Source organism: Populus nigra, chromosome 6, assembly GCF_951802175.1.
Source record: "Populus nigra chromosome 6, ddPopNigr1.1, whole genome shotgun sequence".
Classification (NCBI taxonomy): Eukaryota; Viridiplantae; Streptophyta; class Magnoliopsida; order Malpighiales; family Salicaceae; genus Populus; species Populus nigra.
This window is the reverse complement of record NC_084857.1, coordinates 8,086,234-8,102,674: the sequence shown is the minus strand read 5'-3', so window position 1 is coordinate 8,102,674 and position 16,441 is coordinate 8,086,234. Positions and strand designations below refer to the sequence as shown.

Genomic DNA, 16,441 nt, shown 5'->3' with positions numbered 1-16,441 from the left:
AGGCCTAAGCCCTCATGGATTTGCTCTTGGGCTATACCCAAAAGGCCTCATACCAATGAAGATATTTGTCCATCCTTATATGCCCATGATCCTCCCCATTTCTAGCCAATGTGGGACTTTGGTCGTATACCCAACAATCCTCCCCTCGAACAAAGGACCACCGAGCCTCCCCTCAAACCGATCATTCATCCGTCCACTCTCAACCAACCAGGATTCTTCATTCTCTACTTCACCGTGTTGGGGTCAGGACACGTCCATGAAGCATCCGGAGAGCACTACCTGACTTGAGAGTTTGCTCTTTCTAGGTCAACTCCTCTTCACCGTGTTGGGATCAGGACACGTCCATGAAGAGAGCACCACGCCTATCCAATAGAGCTGATCCATGGATTACATCGTGATTGGGGGCCCACCACCTTCTGTTCGGCATTCCGAGGATTCATCCATCATGGCTAACTCCGGGGCCTGGCTCTGATACCACTTGTAAGGACTATGGACACCACTTTTCTCCACATTGGTATGATATTGTCCACTTTGGGCCTAAGCCCTCATGGATTTGCTCTTGGGCTATACCCAAAAGGCCTCATACCAATAGAGATATTTGTCCATCCTTATATACCCATGATCCTCCCCATTTCTAGCCAATGTGGGACTTTGGTCGTATACCCAACAATATCATCATAATTAATGTGCTCTTGCTTCAAATTTGTAATTAATGTAGCTGGAACCAAATGCATGAACGTGCAAGGTACAGACATGGTTCTAGACGAAATAAATGGCATGCATTTGCGCCCCAAACTGGCCAGGGTGTGGAGGCCCTAGCTATCTGTCTTTTTCTTTGATCACCAGAAGAGAGAGTAAACCCTAACACAAGCACTGGACCCTCAGAAGAACACCTGTGCCCTATTTCTCATGCTTTTTCCACGAGCAGTTTTGGCTTCTATACTAAACAGGCAGGTACCCTACTTAAAGCGGCAATATATACCAGTTCCCCCACAACATACTGCCAAGCTGCCTGCCAAGGCAGTTGTTTGGATGGGTCTCTTTCCAGCTTCCCCACAAGCAACCATCCATGCTGCCCGTATACAAAACAACTGTGCCGATGAGCTTTAAACAGATGATAAGGTTTGGCCCGGCAGTCTCTCTCAAGCCATTTTCAGGCCAACCTTGTACAATCTGTAATGCTTTAACAAGTTCATGAATGTATTCCAACCTGTTTCACTCTCATTGACTCGTTCAATCATAACATTTGTGTTTTCCTTGGTGTTTACACGCCACGAAACCCTCCAACAATTTTATGGTCCACTCGTTTTCGACTTTTGCACCTTAGTAGCTCAAAACAGCACCACCATCCAAACAATAAAAACTAAAAAACAGGATCTTGACAGACTAGCCTGCAGCAAAATGCCATGTCCAGCTGCCCAGTGTCCAATTGTCCATCCACTACCACAAACTTGTCGAGTTTTTATGAACTAGGCTTCATTGCACTTGATAGACCAGTTTCCCTTTGGACTTGATGGACTCAGTTCCAAAATTAATTTATTTATTTATTTTACTTAAAACTTTTATATATAAATATAAAAGTTTTGATGCAGGCCGGGTTTGTACCCTCACTTTCAGATTGACATTTTAGTTCCTTTCCAGCTTAGTGGACGCAACTTATCATGCCTTTAAAGTAACACTTAGTTCAGCACTGTATTCAACACAGGCGACGAGTCGACACCACCAACATGCAAAACAAGGCTGCAAAATCAGAACCATTATCTAGAATGAAACCCATGCAAAGGTCACCAGTGGTGCATGTTGATTACCCTTTGACGATTTAATTTTCTAACGGGTATTTGAATTCATTAGCGTCAAGCCTTGGAACTAGATTCAGATTGAGAGTGCTAAGACTTCTGCTCCAAGCTCTTAAAAAAGAGAGAATAACTTTAATCTACCTCATAGAAACTATGTGGTTACAGTTACAGCATAGGTTATAATAACACTAATTTCGCCAACATGAATGACAGTGAAGTCATCCTGCAAAATATTATAGCTTCAAAATGCACCCTTGTAGAGTTAAAGGGCAAAGTATAAAAAAAAGTCAAGCATAGAATGATCCCCCTTCCACGATCGGGATTGAAATTGCACAGCAATGTTTAGTCAGCCACCTTGACTTCAACCCCACGCAGTAAAGCTATCCTGTGATCCAAATTCCTTCAGAAAGCATTTAAGAACCACATCACCATTACCGTTCAACCCCACGCAGTAAAGCTATCCTGTGATCCAAATTCCTTCAGAAAGCATTTAAGAACCACATCACCATTACCGAAAATTCTGAAGCAATAACAAGATATATTATTTCAAACAGAAGACAAGAGAAAACAGTGGAGAAGAAAACATACAAGCTGGCTTAGTCTGAATTCTGGAGGCGTATCAAGTTCTATGTTTGCTTGATCAAGTTCCAGATTCTGGCACTCCACTAGATCTTTCTTTAAATACTCTGGCCCTAACAGGGCATAATCAGAAAGACCGGTTTTGCCATTTGCTTCAGTCCCATGTCCACCCCTATCTGGAGATTGGCTCTGAAGAAACTCAGCGCACAAAGATAGCCCTTCCACAAGTTGTTGTGAATCCAACAACTGTTGTGACTCGCTGTCCCACCATTTTCGTTCTTCCCCAGCACAATTATCATTATCACCCACCATGTGATTAACATTATTTTCTGTCTCTAGTTGGTCAACGTAACTGGGGTTTTCATGTAGAAGATTAACCTCTTCTTCTAAACATTCAATCCCAGGTTGCTAAGGAGAAACACAAGGAACATATGTCAGAATACCTTTATCTCGTGAACAACTGTTTTAAAGTGCAAGGGAAATCACTTCCTGTGATTGCAAAATGCTTATTGAAAACTCTCCAAGTCTATCAGTCACTGGACACCATATTTCTTTGAGTACTGCTGCATGTCATGAATTTAACAAGTACAAACAACAGCAGGTTTTGTAATTTAATTCAACATGTTGACTTTTTTCTTTGGTGAGTCTAGTTGTGTATTTGTGCCTTTGTGAAATTTATCTTTCTCGCATTGCTGTAGGGAAAAGTTGTCTAGTATCACAGCGAATCTGGCTAAAATATCCAAAGGATAATCAACTGGCACAATTTAATCATGCAACTAAAATTATTGTGACAGGCCAGTTGCAGTGTTGCAAAAAGCATGCACCCAGAATATGAATTCCTCAAGCCTGCATTTCTTCATTGTGAAAAACAAAATGCAGACAGCAGAGCTTATGCTCCAAAATTCAGAGTGTTCAAATCTGAACTTTTTCATGGAAAAGAAACCAAAAAAGATACCTTTAAGCCTCTAGGTACTGGATAAAAGAGATCAAAAGGGTACACTTTACCTGAGCACAGGGATCTGTGCATATGTTAGTAGATTCTTGTCCCATCTCAAAATCTTGACGTCGCCTTTCAGCACGAGGAGGGTCAGGAGTTACAGACTTGGGAGTGACTGGATCTACTTTTGCAACCACGTCATCAACAATTTCAGATAAATCTTCTTCAGGTTTTTCTCCCTTGTTCGCTTGTTGTTGCTGATAAAATATTTTGGAAACTACATACTCCCCATCCCTCTCATCCTCACCTGTTCCAAGGTGATATTGATGCATCACCCAATTAGTTTTCTCAGCTTTGCCTCCTCTGACAGTACTCGTGTAAAGAACCATAATCTTTTTACACCCTTTCTGAATGCCATCCAAGATCACTGGTTTGGTCCTGCCAGTCTTGTGCCAGCGGACATCACCAAAATTATCACCTTGAATCTTTCGACGCTTTCGAGTCCCAGTATTGTATGCTTTGATTGCTCTATGAAAGAAGTGGGATATACTGCCATCTTGCTTAACACCTGAATTTTTTTTTATTTTTTTTTAGAGCTAAAACTGGTAAGACTTAAAGGATCAAAGTTGAAAATCAAGCTAGCATCACACCAACCTGGAAGATTCTGAGGATGGGTATAGCAGATTCCATCATCATTATCAACAGTTGGGATGAATTCTTTTATAAAAGGATGAGGTTTTATGCCACCATCACTAACTTTTGCAAGTAAATGCCAAATAACTTCTTGATCGGATGGATCAAATTTCACCCCTCTGGGTAATCCAGGCCACTCTTGAACAACCTGCAAACATTCAGTCATTCTACATGTTTAGAAAGGTTTCGAGGTAGTTTGACACAAATTAACTTTATGAAAAAAAAAAAAAGTTGCAAAGAAAGAATATTCTGGACACTAGCTATAATCAGTAACACCAAGGAAAAACATGGAAAACAAACAGAGAGTGATAGACAGAGCATAAAAATTTGTATGAGAAACATCATGGATTCAATTTAACTTTACAAATCCATTCTGAGCATCTTGTGCTATTCCATTCATTTAATGTAGAATCACACCACGGTAAATCCTGAACCCTGACCAACCTACTCCCAATTCAGAAAACTTGTTTTTTCATGTGTATAAGAGTTTGAAGTTTCATGCAAAACTTAAACCCAGTGCATCATTAATAATATGATCAAATTGCCATAAAATGGTGCATATTATTGCTTTTTTTGTGGATGGTTGCTACTGGTGGTGTTGCATTGACACCCTTATGGAGAAGAAGAAAGTCCTCGTATCAATTCGGATTTATAATCCAAGAACAAGGGCTATGCACCCCCCCAAAAAAAAATGTCAATTTCACTGAGATATAATTTTTTCATACATATGCACAAACATTAGTGAAACTTTAGTTTCTAGGCATACAAGCACCTATGAACACTTTTAACTTCTAACATTGGAAAAAATAATATCCAAACATGTAAAATATGAATTTGATATAACGTTGAAAGGTGAAAAATTGAAAGAAAAAATTACTGTGAAACAATTTTATTTCAAGAATTTGGAAGGTTAACTTCACCCACACTATTCACGTGTTTTAATTACTTGTAATCAAATAAAAATCCAGTTGAGCTTCTAAAACAAGAGAATGTCAAGTCCGTCTACAATAAACATGTATGTGTCAAATCACTTCATTGAGGCAGACTAACTTAACAAAACATGAGAGAAGAAACACAATTACAAGAAATGATAAATTAGAATATTGATGGGTACTACATGATATATTGTGTCTGCGTGAAAAGAAAATAATGTTTCCAGCTACACATAGAGTGCATTCTAATTTCTGACAACACTGAGCATATATATATATATATATAAGAGATTCATGACTTAAAAAGCATTGCAATAAATGAATTATAAGCTATCAAGTGCTTCAAAAATTTATACAATTTGAGCAATATTTCCATATGTAGAATATGTGATAATAGATCTAGTCCACCTTATTAGAATCAATATCACCAAAAAGACATGTTCTTAATGGTGAAGCTCTATATATTATCATTACATAACCATAAAGAGGTATGAGAGTAATTAGGAACATACATCACTGTTGTCAATAACGTGATGACAATTAGGACACGTCTTGCAAGGATCACTCTTCCATTCAACTCTTTCAAGATTACTTGCACCTGATGCACTCTTGATTTTTGTAGCAAATCTATTACCATCCACCAGCCATGGCCTGGATAAATTAAAGAAAATGAATCAAAACCAAGAGCAGTAGCAAAATGCTGAAACCAAAGATTATTGAGAACATGCACTAGTCTCTGAACCTATAATAAATTATAACCTGGTAAGATACTGGCTAATCTTAGCTGCAAGTGCAGTTAGCATACAAGTACTGAAACAATCAGCGAAGCAGACAAAATTGAAAAGAAAAGAAAAGGACTTGTTCAGCTGAAATAATCTTAGCACCAAGATTACTTTTTTTCTCTTCCCAGCTTCGTTATTAACAAAAATAAAAATGTAATTTCTATAACCCCGCCATCAATGGACACCAACACTCAACACACAATAATAATCACGATTAACTAAAAAAGGGGTCGTAATACACACACAGCAGTTGTAATTAAACTGCATTCACCCACGACGCAAACACGGATAACAACTGACAGTAAAAAGAAAAAGATTTCCATTTGAATCCCTTCGTCAAATTAAACTAATTATTAAGTTCAGATAAACTCGGTGAGCTGTAATAGTCAGCTCCACCAGCCAAAAAACCTAGAAGGCTAGAAACAAACCAACCAAATCGACATCACACCACATACAAAGACCTATATTGACAGAACCAAGGTGATCTTATATACCAAACAACCGATCAATATCAACAAAATAAGAAAATCACTAAAAATGCCATTGACTCGTAACTCTATAAAAAACCAACCCAAGTCAGAAACAAGAAGTAGCACAGAGGTTATGAATCTTTAATGCGATTCTTGCATCAAAAAGAGGTAAAAAGGAAATTACCCGGCCATGAGAGAGCAGTACAAGAATAATCGGATAATCAAGAGAGATTCAAGATCACAAGGGAACGGTCTTTCTTTTCTCTGTTTTGCTTCTCTCTCTGTCTGCTTTTTTTATTATTATTATTATTGGAAACAAAAGAAGGGCATTTCAGAGGTACTCCTGTTTCTTACTGCTAATTTTAATTTTTCAAAAAAAAATTTAATGATAGTTTGCGTCGATTGAGATATGAAACCGTGCTTCTACTGTAGTTTATGTACGATGTAAGTAAAAAAAAAAGAGAGGGAATTAGAAAAAAGAAACATTACTTGATTACTGGTAAGAGGTTTGTCTTTTGAAATTGCAATAAAAATGAAGCACCGGTTTTTTTAATTATTGCACTAAAATGAATTCAGTGTAACTCAGGTATAGGGGATGGCTTTGAGTTCACTTCAGTACTTGCTGTTGTCCCACTTTATCAACGGTGAGATGTGGGTCTTGATCTGAATCGTTGGGAGCGCGAATGAATGGGATGCTGCAACAATCACATCAGACTTTTGTCATCGTGAAGGCCTGCTGCAGTGCAGCCAAGGGGATGTGACAGACACCGTACGTACGTATAGATATACATGTAGCGTTTAGGTTACGTTTCATGTGATTTCCTGGAAATGTTATTATAAAAGTTAGCTAATGAAAAATATTTTTTAATTAAAAATAAAAGTAGTTTAGTATTTATGGAAAAAAAATTATTTTGAGTGGAAAATATATTTTAGAAGTTATGAAAAAATAAAAATGTCATGTTATTTATTGATTATATCAAATTTAATTCTTAAATTTTTAATTACTATAGATTTTGTTTTGAATTTTATTTTATTTTATTTCTTAAAATTTGATTTAATTTATTTTTTATATCAACTTTGGTTTTTATTTTTATAATTTTTATTTATTTTTTCTTATTATTTTCTTAATTGAAATTTTTTATCTATTAGATTTTATTCTTATTTTTTTAAATCTCATTTATTTTATTTGAAATAATTTATAAATTTTATTATTTTTCAACTTTTTCAACTTTTTTATTTGTTAGGTTTAATCTCTATTATTTTAATTATTATTTATTTTATTTAAGATAGTTTATAAAATTAGATTTTTTTTTCAATTTCTTTTTCATTTAACTTTTTAATTTGTAAGATTTGTTTCTTATTATTTTAATAAACATGAAAAAATATTAATAAGTTATTTTTCAACTATTTTTTTATGATATAACCAAATACTGGAAAATATTTTTTAGTTTTTTTAATGATATTACCAAACATCAAAAAATAATCTCTCTTTCAAGAATTTATTTTTAAAAAAATCATTTTTTAAAATAAAATTATTTTTCAGTAAGTAAAATAGGGTCTAGATTCAAAAAAAAAAAAACTCGCTTTGATTCAAGTCTTCTCCCATTAAACTCCATTGAAATTTCTCTTCGGATACAAGTTAGATATCCTGTAAACCATATTAAACTCACTAGTATTCAATTAGTCCAAAAATCTAAAATTAAACCGAGAAAAAAACTTCTTTCACCTTCTTTTTTTTTTTTAGCGAGTTTCCTTTTCCTTTCTCGGACTCGTGTACTAAAACTTTATGCAAGTGAAGTTCAGGATCGAAAAGTGACCAGACATTGGTAGTTAAATCTTTACGGACCGAAATGATGTTTTTCACATGAAAATGAAAAGGACCATTATTTAAAAAAAAAAAAAAAAAGAATCGTTCCTCTTTTCAATTGTTTGTTATACTGTAATCAAGCACTTTGATATGTTAGGATGTGATCGGAAAAAAAACAAGAGTTTGATGACCAGTGAGAAAAATGACAATCGGTATAGAACGATACTAGTTGCTATGCCTACACGTTGCCGCATGCTTATGATATACTTGTACGTTGTCATGGATTTATAAATAAAATCATAATTTTAAAAAAAATACTTTGAGAAATACTATTACAACCCACAATGTTTTCAAGAATAATTAAACTACAAAGCTGAATTCTCAATCAGCTGAATATTAAAAAAATAAAATAGACAGGGATAATTTTGAGAAAAAATCATAAAAAACAAAAGGAAAAAAAATCGTGTAAGGAAACACTGCAACAATCTATAGTGTTTTGTAATGAAATATACAATTGTAATTCTCAATCAACTCAATATTAAAAAAATAAATTCAGTAAAGATAATTTTAGAAAAATCATAAAAAACGAAAGAAAAAAAAACAACGCAGGAAAACACTGTAGCAATCTATAGTGTTTCATGAGATTTTCAACCAGCTCAATATTAAAAATAATAAAATCGATAAAGACAGTTTTGAAAAAAATTATAACAAAAAAAATCACGTGGGAAAACACTTTAGCAATCAACGCTGTTTTAAAGAAAAAAACTACAAAGTTAGATTTTCAACAAGTTCAGTATAAAAAAAATAAATTCGACAAAGATAATTTTGGAAAAAAATCGATAAAAAGAATTGTGGGGAAACACTGTAGCAATTCACAATGTTTTTTTCCAAGAAAAAAGCTACAAAACTAAATTATCAACCAGCGCAATATGAAAAAAACTAAAATTGACAAAGATAATTATAGAAAAAAAAATGAAAAAAAAACTATGCGGGGAAACACTGTAGCAATCAATAGTGTTTAAAAGAAAAAACTACAGAGCTAAATTCTCAATCAGCTCAATATTAAAAAAATAAAATTGACAAAAATAATTATGAAAAACACAAAAAAAAATAATTTTGAGAAAAAAAAAACACGTAGAGAAAGCTAAAGTTAAATCTTAATCAGCTCAGTATTAAAAAACAATTCAACAAAGATAATTGAAAAAAAAACATGTGGAGAAATATTGTATCAAAAGAAAAACCATGTGGGAAAAATACTGTAATAATCTGCAATGTTTTTTTATTAAAAAACTATAAAACTAAATTTTCAACCAGTTCAATATAAAAAACCTGAAAAATAACTATTTTGAAAAAAAATCATAAAAAATTATATAGAAAAATATTGTAATAATTTACAGTACTTTTTAAAATAATAAAGTTAAATTCTTAACTAGTTTAATATTAAAAAAACAGTTAAAATAATTTTTTAAAAAACCATTTATTTTTTTAAAAAAATACAAGTAAATCACGAGAAAAGGAAAATAAAATATTAGTATAATGCAAACAAAAGGCGTGGGGAATAATGAAAGCTACAGAGTATTGTTTCATATTACATGGCAGCCATCGTGGGACAGGGGGATAAAACCTTCATTCATGCAGGTCAACAAGGGGAGGGGATGAATGTGCAATTACAAGTCTAGACACTGTCTTATTTTTTTAGTTTAACATGAATGTTCGAAGCAGTTTATGCATACCTTACTTAATTTTACAAGCTCTAAAATTAATGACTATGTAAACTTTCAGTTATTATCATATGAACAACTACATGACTCGAATCTAAAACCACAAAGAAAACAAATTTTTTAATCCCAAACTTTTATTACTAAGCTATTCAAAGCCATCTTTTCTTGAAATAGTTTGTTCTTGCGGGCGACAATGACCTTACCGGCTTATTTACTTAAACAGGTCCGAATCAATTTTGTACATTCCACATATCTTTGGCATCTTGGTAATTAGAAATTGATAGTTTTTTTTTGGTGTGAATCAGAAATTGATCTACATCTACCGTCGCCAACCATATCCGCTGTGTAGATATGATGATCGATTTAAATAAGGACTCGTGTCACATGAATAGTGCACGCTCCAGGACACATGTGAGCAGGTGAATGCTTGGCCCACCATACTCTATTGCCTAATCAAAAGCGTAGTCTTATTGTGTCTGATTGTTTTTATCAGCTACTTTTATTGCGCGTGGTTCGAGACGACAACCATCCTGCGTTGTTTTTATTTCTTTTTTTAAAAATAAAATTCTTTTATATCTTGCTAGCTTTTTAAAAAATTAAAACCCTTCTTGGTACGTGTTTGGATGAGAGATAGTTTTTATTTTTTCAGATAAAAAATATATTTTTGTAGCTTTTAAAATTTAATTTGTGATAAAAAAATATTGTATCTTAAAAAAAAACACAACATCTTCAAGCCAAACATAATCAATATGCAATAAGATATCAAGTTAAATTTTAATGTGTATTATTATGGTAGTTGTTGATTTTTAAAATAATATCCATACAAAAAATAATTTAAAATAAAAATAAAATTTAATATTTTTGAGAAGTGTGGCTGGGCTGCAAAAATAAACATGCTCTCAAGTTTGAAAGTGTGGTAGATGATATTTTTTAATATATTTTTTTGTTTAGAAATGCATAAAAATATATATTTTTTATTTTTTAAAATTCATTTTTAATATCAATATATCAAAATAAAAAAAAATCAAAATAATAAATCAAAATTTTTCAATTTTTTTTATTGCACTGTCAAATATACCCCATGACACCTTTTGTCATCGTGGTTTAATTATGTTATTAATTTTTTTTTAAAATTATTTTTATGTATTAATATAAAAAAATAATTTTAAAAATAAAATAAAATAATTTTAATTTATTTTTAAATAACGAACACCTCAAAAAAACAATTTTTATCGCATTTCTCGCTGTAAAAATGAAGCGCCGGTTTTTTAAATTATTGCACTAAAATGAATTCAGTGCAACTCAGGTGTAGGGGATGGCTTTGAGTTCACTTCATTTACTTGTTGTGGTTTATCAGCCGGTGAGATGTGGGTTTTGATCTGAATCGTATGGAGCGCGAATGAATGGGATGCGGCAACCATCACATCAGACTTTTGTCATCGTGTAGGCCTGCTGCAGTGCAGCCAAGGGGATATGACAGACACCGTACGTACGTATAGATATACATGTAGCGTTTAGGTGACGTTTCATGTAAATTTGTTTACCGAAAATTCCTTTCTAAATTTTTTTGTATTTATTTATTATTAAAAAAATTAACCAATAAAAAATATTTTTTAACCAAAAACAAAATTAACTTAGTTGATAGAAAGTGTTTTTTTTTATTTTTAACGGAAAACATTTTTTATAAGTTGTGAAAAAATTAAAAATATAATGTTATTTGGTAACTATATCAAATTTAATCTTAAACTTTTGATAGTTATATATTTTGTTTTGAATCTTTTTTTTTTAATTTTATCAATTAGAATTTGATTTAATTTAATTTTTATATCAACTTTGATCCTTATTTTTATGATTGTTATTTGCTTTCCTTTTATTATTTTCTTAATTGAAATTTTCTATCTATCAGATTTAGTTCTTATTATTTTGATTGTTATTTATTTTATTTGAAATAATTTATGAAATAATATTTTTTTAATTTCATTATCTTTCAACTTTATTATCTGTTAGATTTAATCTCTATTATTTTGATTGTTATTTATTTTATTTGAGATAATTTATGAAATTAGAATTTCTTTCAATTTCTTTCTCATTTAATTTTTTAATTTGTAAGATTTATTCCTTATTATTTTAATAAACTTGAAAAAAAATATTAATAAGTTATTTTCCAGCTAATTTTTTATGACATAACGAAATACTAAAAAGTGTTTTTCAATCTTTTTTCATAATACTACATGATATTGAAAAAAAAAACTTTTTAGAAATCTATTTACAAACTTTATTTATTTATTTTTTTAAGTAAAAAAAAAATTGTAAACCACTTTAACGTCACTTTTCTTGAAAGAGATGTGGCAAACCAACCTCTTTCTTTCTTGTTTTTTTTTAACAACTTTCTCTATCCCTCTCTAAAATTCATTGACTAAATTGATTGTAAATTGAATCTTCCTGGACCAAGTTGATTTTTCTCACGTGAAAATGAAAATGACCTTTATTTTTTGTCGGAGAGGTGAATCCACTAACATCAATATCAAATTTTTTTTAATTGGAAACTGACAAATCGACTTCTTTGACTTATTTTTTTGTGACTTTCTCTTTCCTCTTTTAAACTCCTGTACTAAAACTCTACACAGGTAAACTTCAGGATCAAAAGTGACAAGATATTAATAAGTTGAATCTTTAAGGACCGAAATGAATTTTTACACGTGAAAATGAAAAGGACCATTATTAAAAAAAGAAAAGAAGGATTGCTCCTCTTTTCAATTGTTTTTTATACTTAATCAAGCACTTTGATATGTAGGATGTGATTGAAAAGAAAAAGAGTATGATGACTAGTGAGAAAAATGACACCCGGTACCGGTATTGTTCCAGTGTCATTGGATGTTGTATATTAAGACACCGTTTGACATTGCGTTTGTAATTGTGTTTTATCAAATTTTGAATTTTTTTTTGTTAAAATTGAGTGCGGTTTGTACTTTTTGGATCGTTTTGATGTGCTGATGTCAAAAATAATTTTTAAAAAATGAAAAAACATCATTGACATGTATTTTAGCACGAAAAGCTATTTGAAAAGCACTCACAACCATACTGCCAAACACGTTAAATATTATATGGCAGTCATCGTGGGATAAAACCTTCATCAATGCAAGTCAGCAAGGGAACGCATGTTCAATTACAAGTTTAGAAGCCGGCTTGAAATGGTTTGTTTTTGCGGGTGACGGTGACCGTATCAGCTTTAATTAAACAGGTCCAAATCAATTTTGTACATTCAACACTGGCATCTTCGTAATTAGAAATGGGTCCCTTTTTTTTTTTGTTTTGTGGTGTGAATTAGAAACCCATCTACGGTCGTCAGCCATATTCGCTGTGTAGATACGATGATCGATTTAAATAAGGACTCGTGTCACGTGAGTGGTCCAGGCTCCAGGACACATGTGACCAGGTGAATGCTTGGCTCACCATACTTTTATTGCGCGTGGTCTGAGACGGCAACCATCCTGCGTTGTTTTTCTTTTTTTTAAAATAAAATTCTTTTATGTCTTGCTAGCTTTTTAAAACCCGCATGTACACAGGCAAGATATCAAGTTAAATTTTAATGTATGTGATCTTTATTTACACCTAATAAAACAAGTTAAAATAAATATATGAATAAATAAATTTTAAAGAGCTATCCAGATACTGGAGCAACTTGCTTGTACTGCTCCATAAATAGAATTTTAAGTTAATTTCTAAAGTAGAAATAATGAAATAATTATAATATTTTTTTTATGTTTTGTATAATAAATCATAAAAATACGTGAACTGATAAATTCAAAACATGTTTAATTAAAAATTAAAATATAAAAATCTTCATAGTATAAATAAAAAATAGATGTACATGGAAGCATTTTATATTAATTATTCTTTTTATTTATTTTTATCTTAGCACGTAATTGTTATTGCTAATACCAAGTCATTTATATTTTTATTAAAAACTCTTTTCAAACACAACTACTTCACATCAAACATACAAGAAAACGATTTGTGATAAATCAAATCTATCTTCTTACTAGAATAAATATTAAAAAATCAATCATTAATTATAAACACGAAAGCTAATTTATTAAAACAAATGTTTTTTAATATTTTTTAATGTTGAATATAACACAATCAAAATACAAGACTTGTATTTTATATCTATTGAAAATTTTAAAATTATTAAAAGTTTATTTCAACACTTAAAAAATTAATTAAAATATATATAAACTCATATTAATAATAATAATAATAAAATATCACAATTCACTCGACCCCACTAGAGGTGTTAACAGGACAGGCATCCGAGGGGAGAATAATTGATATATGTACGGAGAAAATGTTGAGCATGACTTGTATGTTATATCCAGCCAGAGACATGCATCGCCCAGTTGATACGTGTTCCGTCTCTTTATTGAATAGACTATACACTGTCAAGATTACATGTATTTTTGAACTAGGATGAGAGTTCTTTGAATTTATACTGAAATTTCATCCAGCACCTTCAACCGATGCAGGCCTAACAAAAATATGTGAAATTAAAGGACGAAAAACCATGCCTAACTTAGTTTGTTGGATATAAAGTCTCAGTCTTCGTGTATATTTCTAGATTCTTGGTTGCAAGTGATGTTTGTTTTTATATTTGAAATTATGATTGGATGTGATTTAACGTGTGTTAATTTTTAAAAAGTATTAAATTAGTGTTATTTTTTGTATTTTTTAATGATCTTAATGTACTAATATCAGTAATAACAAATATAAAAAAACTATTTAAATATATTTTTAAGTGAAAATACCTATAAAAAACATCTTGTGCCACGGTAACAAACACACACTTTTATATTGTTTATTACTGTGATATCCGTTACTTTTCAAAATAATATCCACACAAAAAAATAATTTAAAACAAAAATAAAATTCAAGATTTTTAAGAAGCGTAATGAGGTTGCAAAAATAAGCATGCTCTCAAGGTTTGTTTGAGAGTGTTGTAGATGATATTTTTTAATATTTTTGTTTTAGAAATACATAAAAATATATTTTTTATTTTTTAAATTTATTCTTAATGCATCAAAATAATAAAATCAAAAAAATCAAAAATTTTCAAAAATAATATTTAATTGGACTACCAAACATACCCTTAATAGAAAAACCATGTTTTGATTTTGATGGAATCATCATGATTACATCATGAATACATAATCAACAAAGTTGCTGAGAATTTGATTTCAAGTGATTTTATATAAAATTACATTAATTAATCATTTGCCTGTCATCACTTGTCCTCACCGGGAATTTGGTCTCTACGCATTTGGAATTCCCTTTTTCAAGGAGATTAAGGAAGAACCCCCCTCGGTGAGCAGCCGCGGCTGTTGAACTGTTGAAGTGTCATGGCACTTTTTGTCATTGCGGTTTACTTATGTTATTAAAAATTTTATTTTTATTTTAAATTATTTTGATGTATTAATATAAAATAATAATTTTAAAAATAAAACAAAAATATCATTTTAATATATTTTTAAATAACATACACCTAAAAAAAAAAATTTATCAGCTTTATCGCTGTCGTAGAGAGCTATCTAATCACCAACCAAAGCTTGATTGAAAACAACTGTCCACGAAACTGACAAACGAGGAAATTAAGGACAAAATCATACATGGCAACAAGTTAAATATCATGCTATCCCGAGCAATATTTTATTGGCATGGCGAGCATACAGTATTTTAGTTCCAAAGGAAGTATATTTGCACTTTTCCCAGCTGAAAAGGAAGGAAAACCCAAAGAAAACGTACATCCTCGTATGGTATCATGATTACTTTCTTCTTTTTTTCCATGTAAATCAACGTTTATTACTAACAAAGTACCAACGAGTAGCACCACTATGGAATGTACAAAAATAAAATAAAATAAAATCAGACAAGATAAAAACTTAATGACTATGATTATCCTTAGTTCCTTAATTAGTTCCAACATGGATAGTTTGTCTGTCTTGGACTAAATAAAAAAGACGGACTCAACTAATTTCTGTCATAGAAAAATGATTCTATGATGATTGCCACGTTAAAAAAATAAAAAAGAGTCTGCCGTAAAATGTGAAGGGAAAATCACTAGCGGCATCAACGATAATAGTTAGTCAGTGATTAGAAATTAGTAAGAATTATTACCAGTGGATTAGAATCTAGTTATAACGTATCAATAGTGGTTTAGTGATTAAAATATTATTATATTTTTATAAGGATAAAAATACAAATTTGATTCTCCAAAAATATATTTATTAAAAAGAATAGTTAGAAACTCCAAACAAAACTAATCTCACATTTAAAAATAAAACTGAGTAAAAAATAAAATTAATACTTGCTACATTGTAATGATACAATGATACTTCACTTTTACTTAAAACTTGATAAGTTTTTTTTTTTTTTTGCAAATTTGTCGTGGAAGCCTTTGATTGGTTTTAAACTCTGTTCTCAGCGATTGCCTGAAAGCAACCGACGTTTCCAAGACCGAGGGCTGGAGTCCACCTGCACCAGATCACTCCATGCACATGTTTCGCTACCAGTCAAGACTCAAAGAAGAGATGATCACTCACTAGCTAATAGTCAACCACGCTTCGAGGATACTAATGGGCCTTGGTGAGGTGCTTGCCATCATTTGAAAAGTCAGCAGGCACCGTTTTTGAAAAATATTATTATTTTTTATTTTAAATTAATTTTTGTG

General features: G+C 31.4%; 1 protein-coding gene across 4 annotated transcripts; it reads right to left on the bottom strand.

Annotated features, from left to right (window-relative positions):
• Positions 1–1,908: 1,908 nt before the first annotated feature.
• LOC133697601 (SUPPRESSOR OF GAMMA RESPONSE 1-like) lies at positions 1,909–6,676 on the bottom strand. 4 transcript variants are annotated; one of them, XM_062120264.1, is made up of 6 exons: positions 6,374–6,675; positions 5,450–5,588; positions 3,967–4,153; positions 3,381–3,880; positions 2,385–2,783; positions 1,909–2,181 (listed from the first exon to the last, which is right to left on the bottom strand). In XM_062120264.1, the coding sequence occupies exons 1-6, from the start codon at positions 6,379–6,381 to the stop codon at positions 2,158–2,160; spliced, it is 1,257 nt and encodes a 418-aa protein (XP_061976248.1). In that variant the 5' UTR covers positions 6,382–6,675; the 3' UTR covers positions 1,909–2,157. The 4 variants fall into 4 exon arrangements, with proteins under 4 accessions (XP_061976248.1, XP_061976246.1, XP_061976245.1 ...); XM_062120262.1 differs by having other exon boundaries at positions 1,909–2,273; positions 6,374–6,674; XM_062120261.1 differs by having other exon boundaries at positions 1,909–2,196; positions 6,374–6,671.
• Positions 6,677–16,441: the final 9,765 nt, after the last annotated feature.

Bases quoted from the DNA above. Each gene is read 5' to 3' on its own strand.
- LOC133697601 (XM_062120262.1), bottom strand. The intron at 4,154-5,449 runs GTATGTTCCTAA...GAATGTTTGCAG, and splicing joins ACGTTATTGACAACAGTGAT to GTTGTTCAAGAGTGGCCTGG. The intron at 2,274-2,384 runs GTATGTTTTCTT...TGCTTTCTGAAG, and splicing joins AATTCAGACTAAGCCAGCTT to GAATTTGGATCACAGGATAG.